Source organism: Gallus gallus, chromosome 1, assembly GCF_016699485.2.
Source record: "Gallus gallus isolate bGalGal1 chromosome 1, bGalGal1.mat.broiler.GRCg7b, whole genome shotgun sequence".
NCBI lineage: Eukaryota > Metazoa > Chordata > Aves > Galliformes > Phasianidae > Gallus > Gallus gallus.
Window position 1 is genome coordinate 36,075,441 of NC_052532.1, and position 22,191 is coordinate 36,097,631.

The 22,191-nt window shown below is 41.6% G+C and overlaps 1 protein-coding gene and 1 long non-coding RNA gene across 5 annotated transcripts in view; one reads left to right on the forward strand and one right to left on the reverse strand.

Moving 5' to 3' along the window:
• The window catches only part of PTPRR (protein tyrosine phosphatase, receptor type R), a 143,660-nt gene that overhangs the window by 43,307 nt on the left and 78,162 nt on the right, over positions 1–22,191 (reverse strand). For 3 of the 4 annotated variants that reach the window (XM_001235187.6, XM_025154299.3, XM_046912446.1), the window contains 2 exons: positions 16,304–16,414; positions 11,754–12,016 (listed from right to left, as the gene is read on the reverse strand). In XM_001235187.6, the coding sequence (XP_001235188.4) occupies positions 11,754–12,016; positions 16,304–16,414 (374 nt within the window). Of the gene's footprint in view, positions 1–11,753; positions 12,017–16,303; positions 16,415–16,537; positions 16,600–22,191 lie in introns of those variants that run through there. The other variant, XM_025154301.3, reaches the window with a different exon arrangement.
• Positions 132–20,732, forward strand: LOC112533274. The gene is made up of 4 exons (XR_003077259.2): positions 132–228; positions 12,014–12,064; positions 19,289–19,439; positions 20,570–20,732. It is a non-coding gene; the product is annotated as an uncharacterized LOC112533274 (long non-coding RNA).

The window sequence follows — 22,191 nt, forward strand, 5'->3', positions numbered from 1 at the left end:
GTTCCTGAAGAATGTAAAACCTGCAGGCCCACAGCGTTCTTCAACAAAGCTGCGCCATCTATGGACAGGGTCCTTCGCTCCTGAAGGCAGCTGATGCAATCGCTCCATTCAGTGACACAGTGGGCCAAGTGTCTCAGGCTGGCTGTACAGACCAGAAATCCTTTTTGCTCGTACCCTTTGGAAGACACAGTCCCATTTCCAGAGTGACTCATGTGCCTAAGCTATACTGTAAGTTGATGGGATTTAGGCTCTCAAAGACAGGAGCCAGAAACATATACTCAGGTCTGCTATTTATTTAAGTTTGTTAACCTTTCTCTGTTCTCAGTATTTTCTTCTTGATTCACTTCACTTTATTAGTTTCCAGCCATGCTTTCTATGGGAATGCTTGCTCAAACAAATACATTAATGCACCTATTACCTGGATTCCTTTAGAAAATGGCGTTTAGGAAATCTGCTTGGCTTTGCAATTTGAAACGTAACAATGCTTGAATGCTTTCAAAAGACAGCTGTAAGTGTCCAATACCAGGGCTTACTTTGCCTTGAACTCCAGGAATTAAATACATCTTTTTAAGTTGCACTGTCAAGTAGTATAGTCCTATTAAGGTCTAAGCAGCAGTTAAGAAGCACACAGGTAAGTGGGTTGGAATTTCTTTCTATAAAGCTCAGCACATCCCATAGCTTGTATATGGAGGCCTTGGCCATGCCTACTGCTCACCTACATCAGAGATGATCCTACAGATGAATGCATAGGCTGAGATATAGAGAAGGGAAACATGTCTGTACTTGTGCCCAGAGATATAGGCACAGGTCTGAGGAAAGGCTTCCTGAATCTACTCTTCCACGTACCATCAGTGAATGAGTATATGCTGGAAACTTCAGAGTGAAATAATTATAATTGCTTCTGATTCATAGTTCTCTATTAGCAAAGGATTCCTGGCCTCAAAAATCCTAACAGCACTTGATATAAATTCACTTCAATTAATTTGATTAGAGAAGGGAAATGTGAGGGGTCTGATGAAAGCAGTGTTAATCTAAACACACATCGAGTAATGAAATAAAGAGAAGGGAGAAGTCATATTTGAAAGAAAACTGAACTGCTCTCCTTGCCCCAGCCTCCACCCCATCTCCCTCACCCTAAATACTCAACATGTAGGGCTCCATAAAACTAATGATGCAGCATGTGTCACATTAACATATATGGAAGGGAGTGATGTAGGCATGAAGTTGGTGTACTCTGTCAGATCAAAGGTTAACTTGTATCCTGTTTTCAAATAGCCACAAAGAGGAGGTTTAGGAAAAGGGCACCAGCAAAGTAAGCAAGAATTACCAATTACTTCATTAACACTGATGCTTTCTGTCAGTATGCCCCCAGGCTTCTGGCTATCTGTAGCTTAGGAACAACCAGAACAAAGCATTGATTGCACATCTTTGTGTCTGGTGGCTTCTCTTCCAAGATTTTCCCTCCAGACAGCAAGCTTTGCTCACTTTACGACCTCTGCAATGTCCCAAGACCATGAGCTCTGTAGCATGGAGGGTTTGAGCTGGGCAATAGCAAACACTACACATGGTGACCAGAGTGGAATTTAGGCCATCCACATCAGGGAAAATCCTTGTGATAAAGCGGAAAACATTTATTTCGTTCTAATCTTATCAGCAAATTGCAAATGCATTCTCCGTAGCTGAAGGATTACCCTTGGGATTAATTACAATACCAACTTTCTGATTTTCACAACGCCGCCTTCTTTCACAAACCTACTATGTAGTGTGCTCTAAAGGCTAAATTCTCTTTGCAGATACCCCTACAAATCCACTGAGGCAAAGCAAGTTAAGTAGGGTATGAAGTGAAACAACACCATGCAGATTGGATTTACTAGCTATCCAGTACTTTGCTGCAGCCTCAGTTGTTTTCCTTTATTTGTTGTAAGACCACACTGCTATGGCCGCTATCAAACACAGGGAAAGGATCTGAAAGCCTTTAGACTGTACGAACATCCTCCAGTGGAATTTGCTACGACTCAGGAAGTATTTGAGACATCTCAGAGAAGAGAGATAGAGCTTCCCAGGGGACAAAGGGGCAGGCTCTGCTGCCTCCTGCCCGCACTGGCTCCAACTCTCATTGGCAGTGTGGCTTTGCAGGGAGCTGCTGTTGGCCATCCCGAAGCACTGAGACGGAGTTCCCTAGAGAAATACTGTGCTTAACGACATTTTTCTGTGTGGGAATTACATACAGCACTTCCCCTTCTGATGCCTATCACATATTTGAGCAGCCATTTGAAGTTGCTGTGTTCTGTTTTGCTCCTGTTATCAAGATGCAGCATTAACATAACAGAGATAATTATAGCTACCATAAATTAATAACAACAATGTCCACTGTTTGTTAAGCATCAAAAGCACATTCTTTTACAGGGCACAAAAGGAAAGTCCCTGTTCCCAGAAAGAGATATCACTGTCATAGCTTCTTACAGATTCAATTGGCTAGAGGACAGAATGAAGAGTTCAAGGGTTTGGGTATTTTATGAAGATGGGACACTGGTTTGTATGATTACCTTGCATTAGTCACTTAACCAATTAGTATCTCATTTGCCTTAGCATGAAAACAATAAAAAGAGCTTCTGAAATATGTTGGCCATACTAAGCTAAGGTTCAAAGTCAAAGCAAATGGATGCATCAGTTTGGATGTGATGGAACCAAGGCAGACAAACACTCTAGCAAGAACTGGGCTGAAATTTCAATGTCATATGAAAGTAGCTACCACCTATAGGAAATGTCTCCTGGACTAAGCCATTCTCACAGTATACTTCAGGCATCCTCATGTATGCTGTAGTAGTACTGCTTCTCTGTTTCCTGAGGCTTGCCTTACTGCCTGTACACATCTACTACCTTGCCTTATGTTTAGATTTTCAGTTGTTTTTTTTTTTTTTAATAGAGAATCATTTAATCTCTGTGTGTATAAAGAATCTTGCACAAACAGATCCTGATATGTGACCGAGGCATTCAGGTGCTACATTAATATAAATGCTAAGAGAATTTACCACAAGAGCTGAGGAACAGAAATAGCCTGACCTATAGCAGTGTTATTTGAGGAAAGGTGTGTTTGCAAACAAGTGACATTTCTGCTAGCAAACGATGGTAAGCTTTCTGTACATAGTGATTCTGACTGTGTAGGAGATCTCTGCTGAATTTCCAGGACTGGATTTTTCCAAAAATAAGCAATGTAATTATTCAACTGCCATCATTTGCAGATGTTCTTCTGATAAGGCACAGAAATAAAATGAATTATGACTGCAGTCAAATAAGAGAGTCATGGCCTGGAATATTAACTGATGGCTACTATGTAAGCTGGATGCTTAGTAACTATTGTCCAGTATGTGGCTTCCTGCAATTCAGAGATATACTTATTTATTTCATATTTCATTTTTTGGAGACACTTTGATGGTTTTCTTCCTTCAGATGGTGTTCTCTGTCTGTTCCTAATGTTTTAAATTAAGGGCAACTGAGGTAAATTCAACTTTAAGCAATCCTGCAGAACAGCTGGACAAGAGGAATTGCATGATCAATGAGAAATAGAGTGCAAAACAACAGAAAAGGTGAATATTTCTGCCTCAGTTTAAGGCATCATCCTTTTTCAGACATTAATTGGAGCATTCAAGGAGACTTCATAAAAAAGTCACCAAATGTGAAAAATAAACCTTAACTGTAAATATCAAAACTTTGTATATCTGGTATGGATGCTCCTTTCTGCATTGGTTGTTCATTTTCCTGAAATCAGCACCTGTGGGATCTAGTCAAGGACTCATGAACTGCAATACAGCTCACCCCGTGCAATACAGTAGCCTGACTCTTATAATGCAACTGATGTTCTCCTCACTCTCTTTGTCCTCAGCGTTGTATTTCCAAACTGACCGTGCAAAAAAAGTGGTATATTTGGTTGTAAATGCCACTGATGGATACAGCCTGCTAGGGGCTGAGCTATTCGGAACAATCAAGTCCAGCTAATTCACATCCTCATATTTCCAGCTGTCCCACTCTGCCTACACATTAGCCTCAGAAGCCCTTTCAGTGATGGGTGGCTACAGAAGCAAAGCAGATACAAAGAAGTCAATCTCTGAAAAGCTGCAGCCTTTGGTTTAGCTGTTTGGCCAAACAGTGCTTAAAAACCCAAGCCTGCTGATGGACAAGACAAAGGGATTACTCACACAGCTCAAGTTACTGCATGCCCAGGGCAACGGTGACCTGTGTGATCCTAGGCCTCCAGAAGCATTTAAATATTAACATAGATATTTCCCTTCAGTTTCTTGTGCTGTGTGTTACTTTTCAAAAGATCAACTGGACGAATCACTGCAAAGCCACCAAAACTGTCTACCAGATGGCGGCCACTGATTAATTTGTCTTAACTTAAGCCAAAAAGGAAGAAAATGCGATGGGTGGAGCAGTAAAGACAAGCACAATCAACATCCGACCAAAGAGGGTTTCCTGTCACCTTGGGAACAACACTGATTGGCACTGTGGTTTCCTGTGTACAAGCTAAAACCAGTAGCAACTGGAGTAACAAGAATAAACGCAAGATAAGAGACCTGGGAATACAATAAAATTATTATAAAATTCCTGACTAAAGCTCACGGGATGGAAAAGGCAAAACCAAGTGCAGGCATGGGCTGCATTCTGAATGTGGCATTTCCCTGCATCTGAGAGGACTATGAAGCGATACCAGAATATTTTTTCTGAATAATGGTGGTCTAGTTTGCCTGAATTATCCCTTCCCAGAAATGAAATTTGAAGAATTTTTAGCAAGAGAAAAATTAAAAAGGAATGTGAGACAAGTTAGAGGTGACCAAGTGGAGATGGAGCTAGGAGAGGCAATGTACCATCTACCCACGGTAACGCAAAGTACTTTGCAGGAGGTGCTACAGACACAGGGAAATGGACTGTGGGTGTATATTTGGGGGCTGGCACATAGTTATTTGCATCTATTTATTTGGATCATTAACTCCCAGAGACTACTGCTTCAAAGAGCTCTAACTTCAACCAAAACACCTTCTAAAGCAGCCAGGAGTCAAACAGTTAAAATACGGTATTTAAAAGGTCTTTGTTAGGCTGTTGCCTGAGTTCACTTCCCCTTCAGAAACAGGACAATTCACATTCCTGCCCTTTTCCTACACTGCAGATAAGCAAGGAGGTCTACAATGAACTTGGCTGAACAGACATTTGTGTGATTCAGGGGTCCAGTGTCTGCAGAAAGTTTTCAGGGAGACTTTCCACTAACAGAAATGTTACACCTTCCAGTGCAAGCTGGAAGTAAAGCATAGTTCTGTATCTAGTCATGAATTCACATCCTAAATGAGACCTTTTACTTCCCAGCCACTGATCAGAAGATTCTCACACCTGGATCCCATTTCACGTTCCCCACCACTCAGACTAGTTTCTCTCAACAGTGCAGTGCACAATCCCTGCCCTTACCCAGGCACACTGCAGCCTTCAGTTAGCTGAGACAGTCTCAGTGGTCCCTGGGGAAGAATCACAGAATCATAGAATGGCCTGGGTTGAAAAGCACCACAATGATCATCCAGTTTCAACCCCCCTTCTATGTGTAGGGTTGCCAACTACTAGACCAGGCTGCCCAGAGCCACATCCAGAAGGACAGTGCTGGGCTGTGGGGAGACCCAAACTAAAAGGAGGGTTACAAGAAGGCACACTCAGGACTGCTCCCACCAGATGTACACTTCTTGGTGTGCAAATCACATCAACAAAAAGCAATTAAGCAGTGCCAGGGAACAGTCCCAGGCACTGATACTTGGTAATCAATACTGTTGAATTTCAAGCCTTGCCCTTGGCTTGCTTTTAGCCTTTGCCAACAAGACTGCTCCAAAGCAATTAATTCCCTGGCATCGTTTGGGAATGAGCACGTGCACCAACCATTCCTGGTAGGCAGTCAGCATCCAGGCCCCTCCCTTTTAGAGGTAAAGGGAGTTTGGCAGCATGGACACCGACTAACCTCTTCTATTGGCCTCAGTGCTGGTAAATGCTTCTGGATGTATTGAATTTGTTAGTCCATCTTACACACCTGGACAGAATGTAGTTGAGAGGTCTGCCAAATTATTAGAGAAACGCTTTTTTTAGGTCCTTCTGTAACTTTCCCTTTACACTCTTGAAATATCATGCACCAACAATAGCACACAGTTCTCTCACTGCTCTTCAGATTCAGGGCATCTTCTTGCTGCACCCTTTCAGATCGTCATGTGGGCCTGACAGCCTGTACCCAGCACAGGAAATTTGTGCATTCAAAGCACTCCAGTAAGCTGGTGGCAGAGACACAGGGCTGTAGTACAAGCATTCTACCTTCCACCTCAAACTCCCTTTGCTGGTCCCTGGTGCTTTCCAAATTCCTTCTAATAGGATATCAGTGTAAAATCATTCTCCAGCTTTTACTTTTGTGTTGGCAGATAGCTGTGCTTTGAACAATTGCTCTGACATTTTCCTGAAAACAATCCTAGGATTTAAATTAAGAATGCAGAAAGCATATTCAGCTCCACACAATAGGGTAAATTTATCCTCCAAATCTATGCAAACTTAGTATATTTCAGCCAGGAAATTCAAGGCCCCTTCCTGTAAATATATTAAGTTCCCATGCTTGTGTCATAAACTACAAAAACTGGCATGTTTACAGTCCTCAGACTGCAAGGTGCTACCGTCTGTGTATTACTTTAAATGATTACCCACAATAGCCGGTTTTACATAAAGATAGCAGATCAGCAACGCCATAATTATATTTGCAGCACCAACAGAGCTCTGTGATTTAAATATCAGAACAGAAACAGAGAGAATTGTTGGATTTTTCTCTCATCTATTAGAGATTTGGTTGAACAGTGATACCTTGAGATGCAGACGCCTATGTAAATGAAATGAAGAGTACATCAGGTTTTTTACCCTGTTTCCTACACATCTTACTCAGTTGAATGAGTGTAATTGTTTTGCATGTGGTAGCATTAATATAACTAATCATTTTAACAGATATTGCTTTTCTAACATCATTGTGCTCACAACCACTCTTTGGTGTCCATAAAAATTCAGCAAATGTCAAAGAATGTCAATGGCTGCAATTTTTTTCCACATGGAGGAATTCAGTTCCACACCTTCGCATCGTATGCACACCCATGTCAGATGCCATTGTGTCAGATTGCCCCTATCCTGCCATCTGTCACACAGTAACAACATGTAACAGAATGTTGGTGGGAAGGTTCAACCTCTAGTGCTATACCACCAAAATCCATCCTCCTTCGATGTTGTGGGCCAACGTAATAAAGTAGGAGGAATTATCTTTGGAGCAGCCTTCGTATGAGAAGAGAACAACTATCAGTATCAACATAGGAATTTTCCTCCAAGTCCAAATTGCCCATAATTTCTCTGTAAAGGTGTCAAATAGAAGATGTTTCTGCGGAAGGATGCCAAGAGAAGGTAGAGAACAACCACTGTTCTCATTACTTCTGCGCATGGACATGTTTGAGTACCTGTTGATAATACACTCCTGATTTAAACATTACCTTTTGCCAGAGAGTTCTACAGACTACTATGGGCAATCTGAGCACATTATTATTTATTGAAGTTATTTAAAACTGTACTGCTTCTCTATTCTGTCAGAATATGTCATTCTTATAAGAAAGCAGACAGAGGTGACCATTTATTAGCTTTGCAAGACACATTATTTTAACCTATCTTTCATTATACTTACAAGTAGCTATTCTTATTGTATGTCTATTGAGTATTTGAAGTGGAGAAGAACTGTCAACTCATGGGCATCTTCAGGACGATAAGGGACATCTCACTGTTTACAACCTGCGCTGTTGGTTTTTATAGTACTGCTCTGCTTCGTAGGGAAAAGCAGCACCCATGTACAGATCTCTCATAATCAAGGTTCAAGCCAAGATTCATCGCTATCTGTTACGTTTGTGGGATGCCATAATTGGCATTGGTTTAGGTGATTTTTCTTCTGACTATTCTCTGTTCTGATGTCTCCTGATTATCACTAGATGTGGCAGACTAGAATTGCATGCCTCGAGCATCCAGACACGGGAGCGTGATGAGCTGTCCCTTTCAGACAGAATAATTTCCTATTGAATTTGTAGCAGATCAAGAAAACACTCTTGTGATCTTTCCCATTGATTATTTAGATTTTATAGTCACAGTTTTAGGTCTTTGTAGCTAGGAAGGGATACAGATGCTTTAGAAATACTTCTAAAGCACTGTTTGTGGCTTTTTAATATACACAACAGAGCAGATATTTTCCACAGTCTCTTTTCTTCTGTGTACTTTTGTATGCTAGATAATAACTAAATTATCTGAATAAAATAGAATGATGTGCACCAGTTTGAAATACAGTTGTCTGAGTCAAAAATAATAGCAGAACTAAAAAACAGCAGCAGTGTCTGAGGAAAAAGTAAATATGTTTGTAAAACATGTGAATACTGTGCTGGCGTGGCAACTTATTTATATCCCCGTCATGCTTGTGTTTTAAAAACTCACTGCTTGTACTAAGAATTTTCAAAGCCTGACATGTCAGAAATATCACATCCCACATCACCAAATTTTGGCTGGAACCAGTCATACCAACATGAATTTTGGGCCACCCAGCTGAACAAAATAAAGCTTTACTCTGCTGAATGTGCAGTCAGATCTACAGCCAAAGCTGGACTAAAAAATGCTTGTCAATCCACCACCAGCTATCAGAATTTACTGAACTTTACCCAGTTTCTGAACCTGGAAGGGGGCAGCCCTGGACATAAGTACAGACTGGGGGATGAGAGGCTGTAGAGCAGTCCCTCAGAAAGGGATGGAATCATAGAATCACAGAATGCCTTAGGTTGGAAGGAACCTTAAAGATCATCCGGTTCCAGTGGTGACAGGGACAGGGCCCGAGGGGACGCCATGGAGCTGCATTAGGGGCGGGTCACGTGAGGTTTATTAGGTTTCTTCACCACAGAGCAGCGGCACGAACAGGCTCTCCAGGGCAGCGGGCACGGCCCCAAGCTGCCAGAGTTCAAGGAGCGTTTGGATACTGCTCTCAGACATAGGGCTGGGTTTGAGCTGGACTCAGTGACCTTCGTGGGTCCCTTCCAACTCGGGATATTCCGTTCTGTGGGTGTATGGACCCCCTGAGGACACGCAGCGCGCAGCTCTGCAGGGAACGCAAAGCTGTACTGAGGCAGCGCAGCGCAGCGCAGCACAACAGCCTCCCGCCCTCTCTAGATGTCGCTCTTCCCCCGGTCAAGCCCAGCGCCGCTCCACAGCTCAGCCCGGCGTCTGGCTCTCGGCAGCCCTGCGGCCCCGACAGCCTCAGGACAGGGCCTCGGTGATGGGCTGTGAATCCGGCTGAGAACCATGTCCTAGCCGCTTGATAGCGTCCGAGAGCAAACCTACGAAACTGTTAGGCCCGTGCCACTTTCTAGACATAGGAAGCTAGTGCAAGCCCGGGGAATTAGCTGCATTTACAGCTGCATTCATCAAGGCACCAGAGTACATCACACAAAAATCACTTGTGGCACCCTACCTTTAATAATGCAAGCGTTTCAAAATCTGCTGGGAAAACTGTGACATATAAATGAGTAAAAGAGCCTTTTTAGAGAGATATGCAGAAAAAAAAAAATAAAAAAAAAAAGTTCAAAGACTGAGCTCCAGTGTTGAGAAGCAAAATGGTTTTTAAGAAGCTGGGCAAACTCCCCAAAAGATTTTGATAGTGTATGGACAGTTCTTGATTAACAATTTGTCTGACTCTGTACCAGCTCATGTGATTCATATTGAAAAAGAAAAGGTTCAGAGGGGCAGATGTTGTGCTTCTTGAATGCACAGTGATATTTTTGCATGTAGAACTTGAGAGACAGGCAGCGTCTGGCCTTTCTGCCCCATCCCTCAGACAGCTGCCAGCCTGCTTCTAGCTGGCTGGGCACCGCTCCTGACTCACTCCCCTTTGTGGCCAACAGTGCACTGATTCTCTTTGAAGCGAGACGGTTTTCTCAGGTCTGGATTGTAAAAGTTGTTTTATAACCACGGGTCACACTTCAGAAATCAAAATGGGGACTTAGGTAGTCAGAAAGTACTGCTTAGGACCCCTTGCGAAGTCACTTCGCCAAAGGGATCTCAGTGCTGACTTCGTCAACAAGTCCTTGTACCCACATAAGCCTGTCAAGAGCTTCTCATCCTGGCAAAAAGCAGTATCAGGGCTGAAATCACTACTGAATAGGGGCTCCCAAGCTGTGGCTATGATCTGGAGGGGATGCCCAGGCTTGATCCCCATAGTAATAGCTGCTTATTTCAGAGGACAATAATACAACCTATTCCCTGTAGTTTTCTCTCTCACATCCCAGGCTATGTGCTTTATATCTCAGATCTGGAATCCTACATATAAGCAAGAGTTGGAATGAGAGCAAGTATCAAAACTGATTTGCTCGCTTCCCCCATTCCTTATTTTGTGACATGATTACACTTTTTATGACAGATTTGCCTTTCAGTATCTTTTACTTGTGGAAAACTCAGAGTGGTTCATACAGCCATTGATAAAATCTGTCACTGAAATCCCACTGTTCCAAGTGAATCAGAATTACGGCTCAGCTCTGAGAGTCCTCAAAGGGAATGCTCCCCTTGGTCTGCCTTTCCATTCTGATTTTCCCGTCACATTTGTGCGGTGTCTGTTCTTTCATTTATCTCCTGTGCTGGGGCAGAAGAGTTCAGTTGCATGGCTGCATGCTACATTAGTTATTCAGAGCACTGATGCTTTATGAAAGCAGCCTGCAGCCATGAGGCAAGAAATTATATAGGTTTCTAACAGAGGAGAGACAGATGTCAGTGTGCATTCTCCTATTGGAAGAATAACTGGCTTTACAAAAAGAAAACTGGCCCAATATTTTAAAGGTAAAATGAGTTTTGTGCGCAATGTCTGGTGCACAAGTATTTCTAAGGAGCTGATCACGAGGGTTGCTTTCATTACTAATCACTTCTTTTTCTTTTTCATAATGCCTGTAGACCTTAGGCTGTACCCCTATCATGAGAGAAAGCTGGATTTGAGAAGAAAAATGATCCTAAGGTGATAAAAGAAACACTATACAAGACTGGTAAACGTATTCAGTTGCAATATTTCTCCTTCCTGAGTTTCCCATGTATTAGGGATTCCCTAACATTGTGAATGTCCTTTGCTGACAAAAGACAAGCAACTGCTCTGCCCTCTGCCCGGATCCCCAGGATCAAAACAGGCAAAGTAAAGGGTAAAAGAAAAAAAATGATTTGAGGTAATTGTTGGAAACGGGAAGAAACAAATTAACAAAAGGAGTCATAGTACTACAGTTAATCTCAGCTTGAACTTCTGGATCACTTCACATGTGAAGGGAAAACAAGGGAATACCTATAAGATAGACACTAACACACCAAAATCCCACATCTAAGATGTCTGCAAGATGTCCAGTCCACAGTCAGAGGAGACATAGGCAGTCACAGAATCACAGAATGGCCTGGGTTGAAAAGGACCACAATGATCATCTAGTTTCAACCCCCCTGCTATGTGCAGGGTTGCCAACCACTAGACCAGGCTGCCCAGAGCCACATTCAGCCTGGCCTTGAATGCCTGCAGGGATGGGGCATCCACAACCTCCTTGGGCAACCTGTTCCAGTGTGTCACCACCCTCTGTGTGAAAAACTTCCTCCTAAAATCAAACAACAGAAATAGTATAACAAAACAGAATAAATTCTGAATGTGCTAGGCACCATCCTACCTTTCCTGGAGCCCCACAGATTTCATTCTGAAAGGAGATGGACTGGCACACGGGGGAGGTTTGAGCTCAGGAACACATTGGCCTTGAGGGTCCACTACCACGTTGACAACTTTTGGAGCCTGTTCAGGCTGGACCATGCTGTTGGTGGTCTTATATTCAGATCGAGATGTCTGCAGGGGAAGTGGCGAGAGATGGATCTCTTGCTTCTTTTCCTTCTCTTGTCTCAGTGACAACTGAATCTTCTCCTTTAATCTATACAGAACCTATTGGAACAGAGAGGAAAGCCCATTCCTTACTCGCTGGCAAACAAGGTAAGGAAACACAAATACATTAAGATTGCTAAATGTGATTCCTAGAAAGTAAGCTACAAGTTATGTTGCATGGCATTTCTCACAGCAGGATAAATATTTTCATTACATAAACCACAGAGCATACATGTGGGCGGCAGAGATTTTAACAGTTCTTCTTGTGAGCCAGTAATTATTTGTAATACCAGCAGTTGTATTATTACAGGGACAAATAATGTAGCATGGAAAGATTTTTGTAGTCACAAAAATCTGCGTGAAGAAGGAAACATGATTTATAAAGTAACTGTAGAAAAATGTATAAGGATTTTAGCACAAGGGAGACAGTGGCATTAAAATAGATGCTTATAGTTGGGCAGAGTAATTTTACCAGGCCGCTTTTATAAGGGTAGGATGCTACTTCCCCAAAATACTCCTCAGTATCCTTGGGATGTTCCTCAGTATCCTCATGGAAACATTACCTATTCTGTAATAAATCTGGACAGACACATAGTTTATGAAGCTCTGTAGGGATCTGTGACTGTTCAGAAACATGTTTTATAATTACCAAGACATTGACATCTCACAGTGTATATGTGCAGCAGAAGCTTTTCAGAAAGTTGTACTGATCTTCTTCCATTGAGCTCCATGCTGATATTCTCATACAGGGGCTTGACAAGGGCTGGCAGATAGCAAGTGCTCAGTTCTGTTACTCCAAAGGAGCCTATGTTACACTGGTGTAACAGACATCATCTCTTGAGGGGAACATCAAAAATACAGCCTGAGCTATGGCTGTTCCACTTGCAAAATGCTCCTAAGAGCCATGAAACTTCAAACAATTACCAGTGCATCTTCTGTGACAGTCACACTACCATAAGTATTGTGTGTGGAAATGGGTGAAAGGTGCTCACACAGCTCTTTGAAGGTGCCTGCACATACCCATATAATTTCTACTCTGCTTGCAAAGCCATAAAAACTGAAAGCAATTTTTCTGCTGCATTTTTGATGCCTATTTCCCTGCTAGCACTGCACAGAGATCTATCACTCCAAATCTTTTCAGTGAAGACTGGATATATCTGACGAGTTTGTTTTTTCAAGGATTAGCAGTAGAGGTTTAGCTGGGAACTGACCTAATGTCATTAGCAATACGCCCATTAAACAAGACTTAGCTGTGTAAACCATCTGTTCATTCAGAAGAGTTTAGAATTAAATTGCACAGATAAACTCTCTTGGCCACAATTTTGCAGAAAATGAGCCCTGCTATGAAGCAAGGACAAAGGTATCAGGAAAGATAAAATGGGGATTTGAAATATTTTAACCCTTCACCCCAGCGATCACTTCGGCCTCATTTGTTTCTGGAAACCACAAACATAAAGATAAGACATTCACTGCAACGACAATGTTAACCATACCTTCTTGTATCTGATGTGCTTAAACATAGCTTTTTTCCCTGGAGATCCCAAGAAATTATGGGCCTGGGTTCCAAAACTCTGAACTATTATTAGTTCCTAAACTTTTTAATTACAAGATTCAAGGGGGGGGGTGGGGGGGAAGCCAATACTTGCAGAAGGTGAAAAAAAGAAGTTGAAAAAAACCATTGAAAAAAGAATTACATGTGATCCTCACTGGTGTGAACCAGTCATTTTTTAAATGAATTTCAGATAAAAGTAAGAAAAAAATGACAATGGCCAAAAAGGCAGAGGTCAATCCAGTTGCCAAGCTCTGAAAAGTAAACTTGGTTGTGTTATTTCAAGTCACTTTAATCATATCAGTCAGTAGGGGTGGAAACAGATATGAAGGTCTTAACTAGGAGAACTGATATTGTGCTGATAGCCCAGAAGACTCATTATGTAGATCATAAAGAAGCATGGAGCAACAGAGCAACATGAAGTACCATTTTCCAGGACACGCACAGGGGGTCAACTTTTCATTTTTCATGTATTAGATCTGGGGTTCAAAGCCAACTTCAGTGGGAAATTAGCTCTTTTTTTTCCTCTGTCCTCTTTGACTCAGCTTATGAATGATGGGGTGCTGACACCGTGATAACCACTCTTCATTTCTGCTCAGTGTTCTACAAAGGAAAGCTGATGTGATAGCTTGGCCAGTACGTCCAAGCTACCCATTCAAACTGACAGTAGAACTCCATTTTTCATCTTCAGAGAGAAATGGGAAATCACGAAGAGAGAAGTAGGTCTCTGGGATGAAGTTCTTGGCAACTGTTATGTGGATCAGTGATACAAAAACTCATCTGCCTAGAGATATTTAGGGCACCCGGGACCGAATAGCAAAATCTCACCAAAACCAAGGAAATTAAGATGGTTCACTCTAATTGAAAGTGTTCTCTAATGAGTGCTTATCAACATGCACGTGTGGCCGCGTGCACATCTCTGCATGAGCCAGGCTGATGTGTGTATGTATGCTAGAACAAAGCCAACCAATAAAATTCCCCTTTAACTCTGGGGAAAGGATGAAATAAAGCATTAGTCATGCTGTATAAGGTATTATTACTGCAAGGTATTTGAATACCTTGATTTGAATGCACTGTAAAAGGTTTTATAGAAACAGAATATAAGAATTCAGGCAGTCCAGAACTAGTTTATACACAAAAATGATATTTTTGAGTCAGCTTAGACACTATTGCAGTATGATTCAACTATGTATCTTTAAACTGGTTAAAAAAAAATGCTGGAGTTGGTGGGTTGATATTAGTTAGATGCAGATATCCTGCATTATAATTGCTTTCAAAAGGGCTGAACCAGTTTATGAATCCCGAAACTTGTGACCTTAAAAACAAATGAAAAATATTGAATATTGGATATTGCAATGTTGGTCTTTTTTGTTATTCACTATTCTTTCTGAAGGAATTCCAAAATACAATCATGAAGTTGAAAAATATTCCTAATTTAAATAACAATCTCCCCAGAGCATCAAATAACCGTTCATAATTTATAAGACACTGGAGCCAGTAATAAAAACTTAGACTCCCACATTTGTTGAAAGACAAAATTCATCTCTTTCAATATTTTAAATGAAAAAATAACCCTACTTTCTGATTTTTTCTTGAAGTGGAAAGAACCACATCATTTAGAAAGCCTCTTTATAACAACTAAAGCATTTCATAAATTGAAAATGATACTTCCAGAGCATTCAAAACAGTTATACATAGAGGTTATATTAAAAACAGAAAAGGGAAAAAAAAAAAAAAAAAGGATATGCAAACACATTGATTTATCAAAACAGGCTAAATTAGTAAGAAATAGTAGTAACTAACAATTTAATCCACTGCCAAATATTGCACTATTTAGTGATAGCTCAATAATTTCTCCATGTAAAGCAAAAAATGAAGTTCTATTTTACACATAGGAGCACTGAAGCTGTTATTCCTACTTTAATACCGTACTCAGCGTGGTTTACAAATGATACACAATGTTCCCAGCAGAAGCAAGCCAAGCCCTGGTTTTTCCCACTGCTGAGGGCAGCAGGAGCTGAGTGTTGGTCTCCGTGTCTAACGCATTCCTTCCTACTCCATGCTTTATAGGACACTTACAAGTCACCAGCACATGCAGCTAAGCTTTCTGCTTCTACCGTCTACCAAAAAGCATCTTGCATTCTGTATCTCCAAAGTAAAAATCTGGAGTAAAAGTAAGTACTTCTAGGGTTACCTTGCTATCTTGGAGTGAGATGGCATAGAGAAATGAAGATGACTAGGAAGTAGAAGTTGTGAAAAAGAACAATTTTTGTGGGAGACTTTGTAGGTTTGAGTAATATTTTGTTATAAATTAGAACATTTAAATCTTCAGATAAAATGTTCTACCTTAAGGTTGTAAGTGGGAAATCTGCCTAGATTAAATTAAACATTAAACATGTTTGCAAGCAAAATAATTAAGATGATTCGAAGGTACTATGAATTCATGAATGCTGAGAATTTCCACGGGATTCAGTAAACCTATATGTTTATGCACTATGGGACCTTAGTAAGAAGGCTGAGAAGTCATCATTCACATCACTCCAGAGTCACTCTGCAGGCTTAGAGACTGTGATTTACTTCTTTAGCTTCCTCCTAGAAACATTCTTCAGCCGGACTAAAAACATCTCAAGAAATGTATTTCTTCAAACTTTGGCTTCACGGCATGATGAGAGCTTAGTTTTTAACAGCTCTGAGGAAACACGTCTCATATAAAGAATGTGACTCTACCCTTCGCACTGAGGAAAGCACGAAGTAAAGAACAGCAAAAAAAAAAGAAGAGGTAAAAAAGCAAAACTTACCATTAAACAAGTTACTAGAATGACAAAGATGCTGAGAAATATGACAACCGCGTAAAATCCTTCTTTGCTCCAGATTTTGTCTGCTTCCCGCTGGCCTTGCAAAACATTTTTCTTTTTTAAGAAATAAAAAACAAAGAGGAAGAGAGAGAGAAAAAAAAAAGTTACGCAGTAGCATGGGCAGATGAAGCAGTTCTTGTCAGGCACCAAACCCCATCTCCAGCAGCCACAACTCACGTTCCCAAGCCAACGGCGCTTACTCTGAGCCCCTGCTCCAGCTCAGCACCCTGCCTGTGTGTGGCCCTGGTGCCACGTCAGGTGATCTGAGATTGTCTCTGTGGCTGCTGCTCCCACACAAGCAAAGCCTTGCTTTGAGGCTTAAGCAAACGAGGCTGGTGCTCTTCCTTGGAAACTACCTGGCCGACCAGGGGAAAGGGCAGCGCTTCGGCGTGGGCTGAGGAAACAACTCATGCTGCCCTTTTCTCCCGCCACTTATCTCCTGCCCCACCGCCCACACGCCAGCCTCCGACGTGTTTGCACTTTACACAGTGACAGCAGGTGACTCGGTGCTCACCCAGGAGCCCAGGCGCCCTGCTGCTGCCGCCTTTACAACAGACACCTGCACGGATATTACATGCACAGCAAAACTCCCATTATGCTGAAAGTACTCTCAGAATTCTACTAGCAGTAATTCTGAATGTGCTTCCAGAAGTCTCGTTATCTCTGGGTTCCTGCTGATCCTACACTTCTATGCACACTCAAATTTGAAGAACTCCTGGGGAACTCATGGAGATTATGAAACAACAATAATTGCAAAAGCATGTATTTTTGGCTTTACTGTAGTGGGTTGAGCTACTAAATACTCAGAATTTCACTACGTTTCTAAATATATGTGGTAGCAGAAATAGGGTATGTACACTCTCAGCCTAACTGCAACATGTTATTTACGAGACGGTATGCTCTCTTGCAAGAACTGGAACCTTCTGCTGCTTGGTTCGTTGGCAGAAGATAAGAAGACATTGCTCTCCTCACCTCCATTCATTTTCTTTCCACTTCTGTAACTGCACATTCAGTACAGTACTGAGGGAAGAGCACATATCTTAAGTTCTGTTTCCACTTGGCATGTTCAAGGTCTCCGTGTTTCCCCTTCACTGAAATTCATAGAATGGCTTGTATTGGAAGGGACCTTAAGGAACATCAAGCTCCAACCCCCTGATGTGGGCAGGGCTGCCACCCACTAGATTAGGCTGCCCATGGCCTCATTCAACCTGGCTTTGAAACCCCCTAATGGCTTTAATTACAGTTCTTGTTAACAAATGAGCACGCTGGGCTTCCTTCCTCCCGGGGACACCGTGTTGGGGCTGAGAGTTGCCCTGTTTCCACATAGGGAAGAGTTTGTTCAGGGATGAGCGGCTGCTTGCTGAACTTGCACTACTGCAGGGACCGTCCAGGACTTAGGCTAGACAATTCACTCTTTTGGACATCAACATATCAAGCAGGCTCCTTGTGTCCATGAGTCCGCCAAATTCAGAGAGCAGTGATGAAACTGAACTTATCTAGTAAGGTCTGCTGAGGAGGAGGAGAGCATGTCCTGGGGAAGAGGGAAAGCAAACAAATACCAGGCTGAATGCGGCATCCCATTGTAATGTACACATTCTCCTTTCAGTGCAGATTTGTGCCCTGCCTGCTTTAAAAACAGGCAAGATAATGCTAATGCAAGATAATTCACATATCACACTGTCATGAGATGCAGGTGCACAGAAAAGCATTGAATAGCATGGTAAATTAATGGAGAACTGCTTGCTAAAAATGCATATGTATAACCAGAACTTGGCTGCTTTCAGCATCATGAGTAAGAGTTTTCTTGAAAGTCATAGCACCGGGGACTAGCATGGAAATCCTTTACCTGCTGAAGTGCAGAAACAGAACTGTAAAGGGTAAAAGATTTCAATTAACCAAGATTCATTAGTGTCACTAAACTTTTTTTTAGCAGATTTATCTTTTACTTAATGTACTTAACTGATGCTAGATGTATTACCTCTATAATGTCTATCTAACGGTACCTGTTCAGTATACGTTTTTCCCAGATTTGTCTTTTGAAAAGACAATCTCGAAGAATATCAACAAATGCTGTAAAAAGAGAGTGAAAACCAAGTATGCTGTGACTTTCACAGGTCCAACACACCGCTTTGAAACAAAGCGGTCACTTCACCCAGGGAAGGAAATTCCCCTCCCCCCCCCCCCGCCCCGGTCTAACTGAGCAACATTCAGGAGAGCAGAATCCTTCCTTCAGCTGCTCCCCAGTGACAGAAGAGGCAGTGACCTCCAGCAACTGAGTCATTTCGCTTCCATGATAAGAAATTGCTTTCTGAAATGTTAGCACTGTTAAGTCAGAACTTTGCTCTTGGGTCTGAGAGATCTGATAAGAGGGACAGCAGTTGCCACACGCACTGTAAATTGCTAACACCCAGGAAACAAGCTCACAGGACAGCTGAATGCTGAGGGAAAAGCAAAAGAGAAGATAGGAAGAAAAGCTCAAGCTGAGCAGCAAAAAGGCACAGCTGGTAAAGGCATGAGGAATACAAGAGCATGGGGCTGGCTAGGGAGCACCAGTGGCACAGACCCTATCTGGTCTCAGAGCAAGCCTGGCTACAGGGAGGATGGACACTGTATTCATTATCATGTCCATCATCCTTAGTGTCTGACTCCATTCCATAAGCAGTCTCCATAGTCAGGTGAATTATGTAGGCAGAATTAGCCTGGTTCATATAAGTAGTTTTAATTCAACATCATTTAAGGTGGGAAAAAAAAAATCACATTTTGTATTCTACACAGTCCCATGCTATTGTCAGCCTCACTGAAGAGTGCCTGCACAGGTGGCTGCTTTGCTCAAAAGTGGAAAAATGTATATTTAGAAAAAAATGACTTTTTATGGACTTAAAAACCCCAAACATTATATATCTACTCACCCTTCTGGTCTTGCTACAGAAACCTAGCAGGTTATTTCCACAAACAAGTGAAATGGGCAGCCAGCAAGAGAGGCACCAACCTGAAGCAATCACTGTAAAATCAGGAACTGAAAGATCCTGCCAAGATTTCAGGAGCTGCCAAGAAAGTTAATCCTTCTCTGGAAGAAAAGGTGAATGCTTAACTTGGGTCATTTAACCTCAACTACTTCCTTAGGCTGAAACACTAATGAAAGCATGGCACATCACAGTTCAGGCCTCAGACGAAAGCTTCCGTAGAGCTGGAGATCAAATTTAGGATCATATAGGGTTCACTGAAGTTCATACTGGGCTGCTTTGATTTTTCTGTTATTCTAACTGTGTTAGCGAAAGAAGAATTAGGAAAAGACTGCTGAGAAATCACTTCCCCACAGAGAAACTATGCAGGAACACCAGTGACCTCCTTGAACTCTTAACATCCCCTATGATAAAGCCTCCTCAAACACCCCAACTATGCCATGCTAAGCTATTGCCAAGGTCACCTTTCAGTTTCATGATGATGCTCTCCATTCCAACATTCAGCCCTTACACGTGTGTGCGATGAAGTGTTGTGATTTCATGGAAAAGCTGTCAGCCTGCAGGGCTCTCCTCTGTATGTCACTCAGCTCACTGACTTATGGCTTCTGTACGCTTTAAGTGCATGACTGCTTCCTTTGATTTCTTCTCTAGCAGAAGTTAATATCGCACACTTCAAAGGCAAACAACAGAAGCTTGTGCAAGGCTGCTGTATTTGTACATTCTGTGATTGCATAATTTTGTAATATACTCTTTCATGGAGATTTTTTCCTTGGTCTACATCTCCCAGCTAGCAGTTAGTTTATCTCAGAAAACACAGTAAAACTTACTTTACTGACCATAACTTCAGTTATTCCTTTATCCAAAACCACTTCAAAAGTCTTCTTCTATTCTACTAAGCTCTGAAATTCAATAGTATTTTCTTTTTATTCTCTCAGCACAATTTTAGGGCATTGGGATTCTCAGTATGTAATGACATAGACTGCATAGGTGATTGAATTTAGTCCCATCAAGAAGCATCAGTTCAGCAGCTACTTGTTTTAGGGAAGCGCGCTCACTGCCCTACGACACCACGGATCAGAATACAGCCCTAAATTCCACTTCAGACACAAACTTTTAGACCATAATAAAAGAATAAATGCTGCCACTAGAATAGGCCGTTGGTAAAGAAGTGATGTGAAAAGATCTATTGACTTGGATCCCTGAAATGGCACTGACTCGCCTAAATTAAACTTTCATGTTTCCACAGGTACACTTTGCCATTCTACAGCAGGCAGCAAAGGACTCCAGTGGTTCCTACAGCAAAAACATACAGGAAATCTGCTCTTCCAGCAACTGCATAATAAGAAACTATCATATGAATTTTGAGAAAAGTGATGTAATTGAAAATAAACCCATCAGTGATTAATGCATCAGTAGATGTGAATATATTTATTACTACCAGAACAAATGGAAACAGTTCCAGGCACCTACATCCACTGAGAATTTTGCTGTTCATAGTATCACGTGGGCTGAGACTTTAGGAAAGAGCTTCAGTTCTCCACCCCACTTTTCCTACCACATCTTAGTAAAGCATCTTCTTACCATCACCACTGGCTCACTGCAACTAGGAGTCTGGTTCACGCTAAGCTCTGTTAGAAAGTGACAACCATGCAAACTCAAGAGAGGTACCTCAGAGATGGGCTGAGCTGCCTGCTGAAGGTATCTTTTTCATTCTGGTTACTGCAGAGAGAGCTGGTAGCCTTTCAAGTCTTACATGGCTAATAATGAAAAAGACAACTAATACTGGAGAAGAATTCCAGTCCTAACACCTTGAGCCACCATCTAGAAAGAGGAGGATCATGCTTGCTTTCTGCACGAGTACATTGCTAATGCATATGTAATACTGGTTGGGAAGAATTCAGAAATGCTGGTGGCAGAGTACAATTCATTCACTCATGATTTAGTTAGGGCTGATAGCTCAGTGAAAAGTAAATAAGTGGTTAGTAGTTGAGCTGAGTAGTTGATTAGTTGCCTTTCAGCTGCTGCTCTCTGTTGAGTCTTACACGTGCAATCAGATTATCAAGATTGAAAAGGAATAATAGTGTAAATAACAGCATAAAACTGCAAGATTTTTTGCAGGAACAGGGTTTTAGCTGTATAATCTGCATGCAACTGAAATACTAAAATAACCTTTTGTTTCTCCAGCAGCATTAGGAAGAGAGAAGGAGGTATAGTCTGCACAAATTTCATTCTAATCATCCTTTTCTATAAGAAAATCTCTGGTTTTCTACACTTTCTTTCAGAGATAGATAAATTGCAAATACCTGAGCACCCCAGACAACCGTCTAACATAGATGGGATTTTGATTTCAGCACTATTTTTTTTTCAGCATCTTTTCATAGCTTGATGACATTTCTCCATTCATCTATTATTCATATATGTTCTTGTCCCACATCTACCTGAAGTGTTATTTGTAATTTAAGGACTTGGAACTGATAATTGCATTTATCTCAACTGTCACTCTCATACGTTTCAGTAGCAAAGGATATTGTAACCTAAAGTGAGCCTAGCCTAGGTTGCAAGTGGGCAATAAAAAGGCCTGATTTGACTTTTGGACAACAGCACTTGGCTTCATTTTTTTCATTAGAACAGCTAAAACCTGTGAATTTCTTCCTTTTCATAGTGACTATAGGTCATGTAAAATTGCACTGAACTGACACTGGTTTTATGTTGTCTTTTTTATGCTGAAAACATCTTCAAGATTCTTAAACAGGGTTAGAACCCCTAAAACGAGAACAATAATTTCCAATCAGCAGAAAAACAGGTGAATATAGCAGCTAGCACTTGCTCAGCACTGGCTTAAGTATAGGTTTAGATTTAGAAAAACAT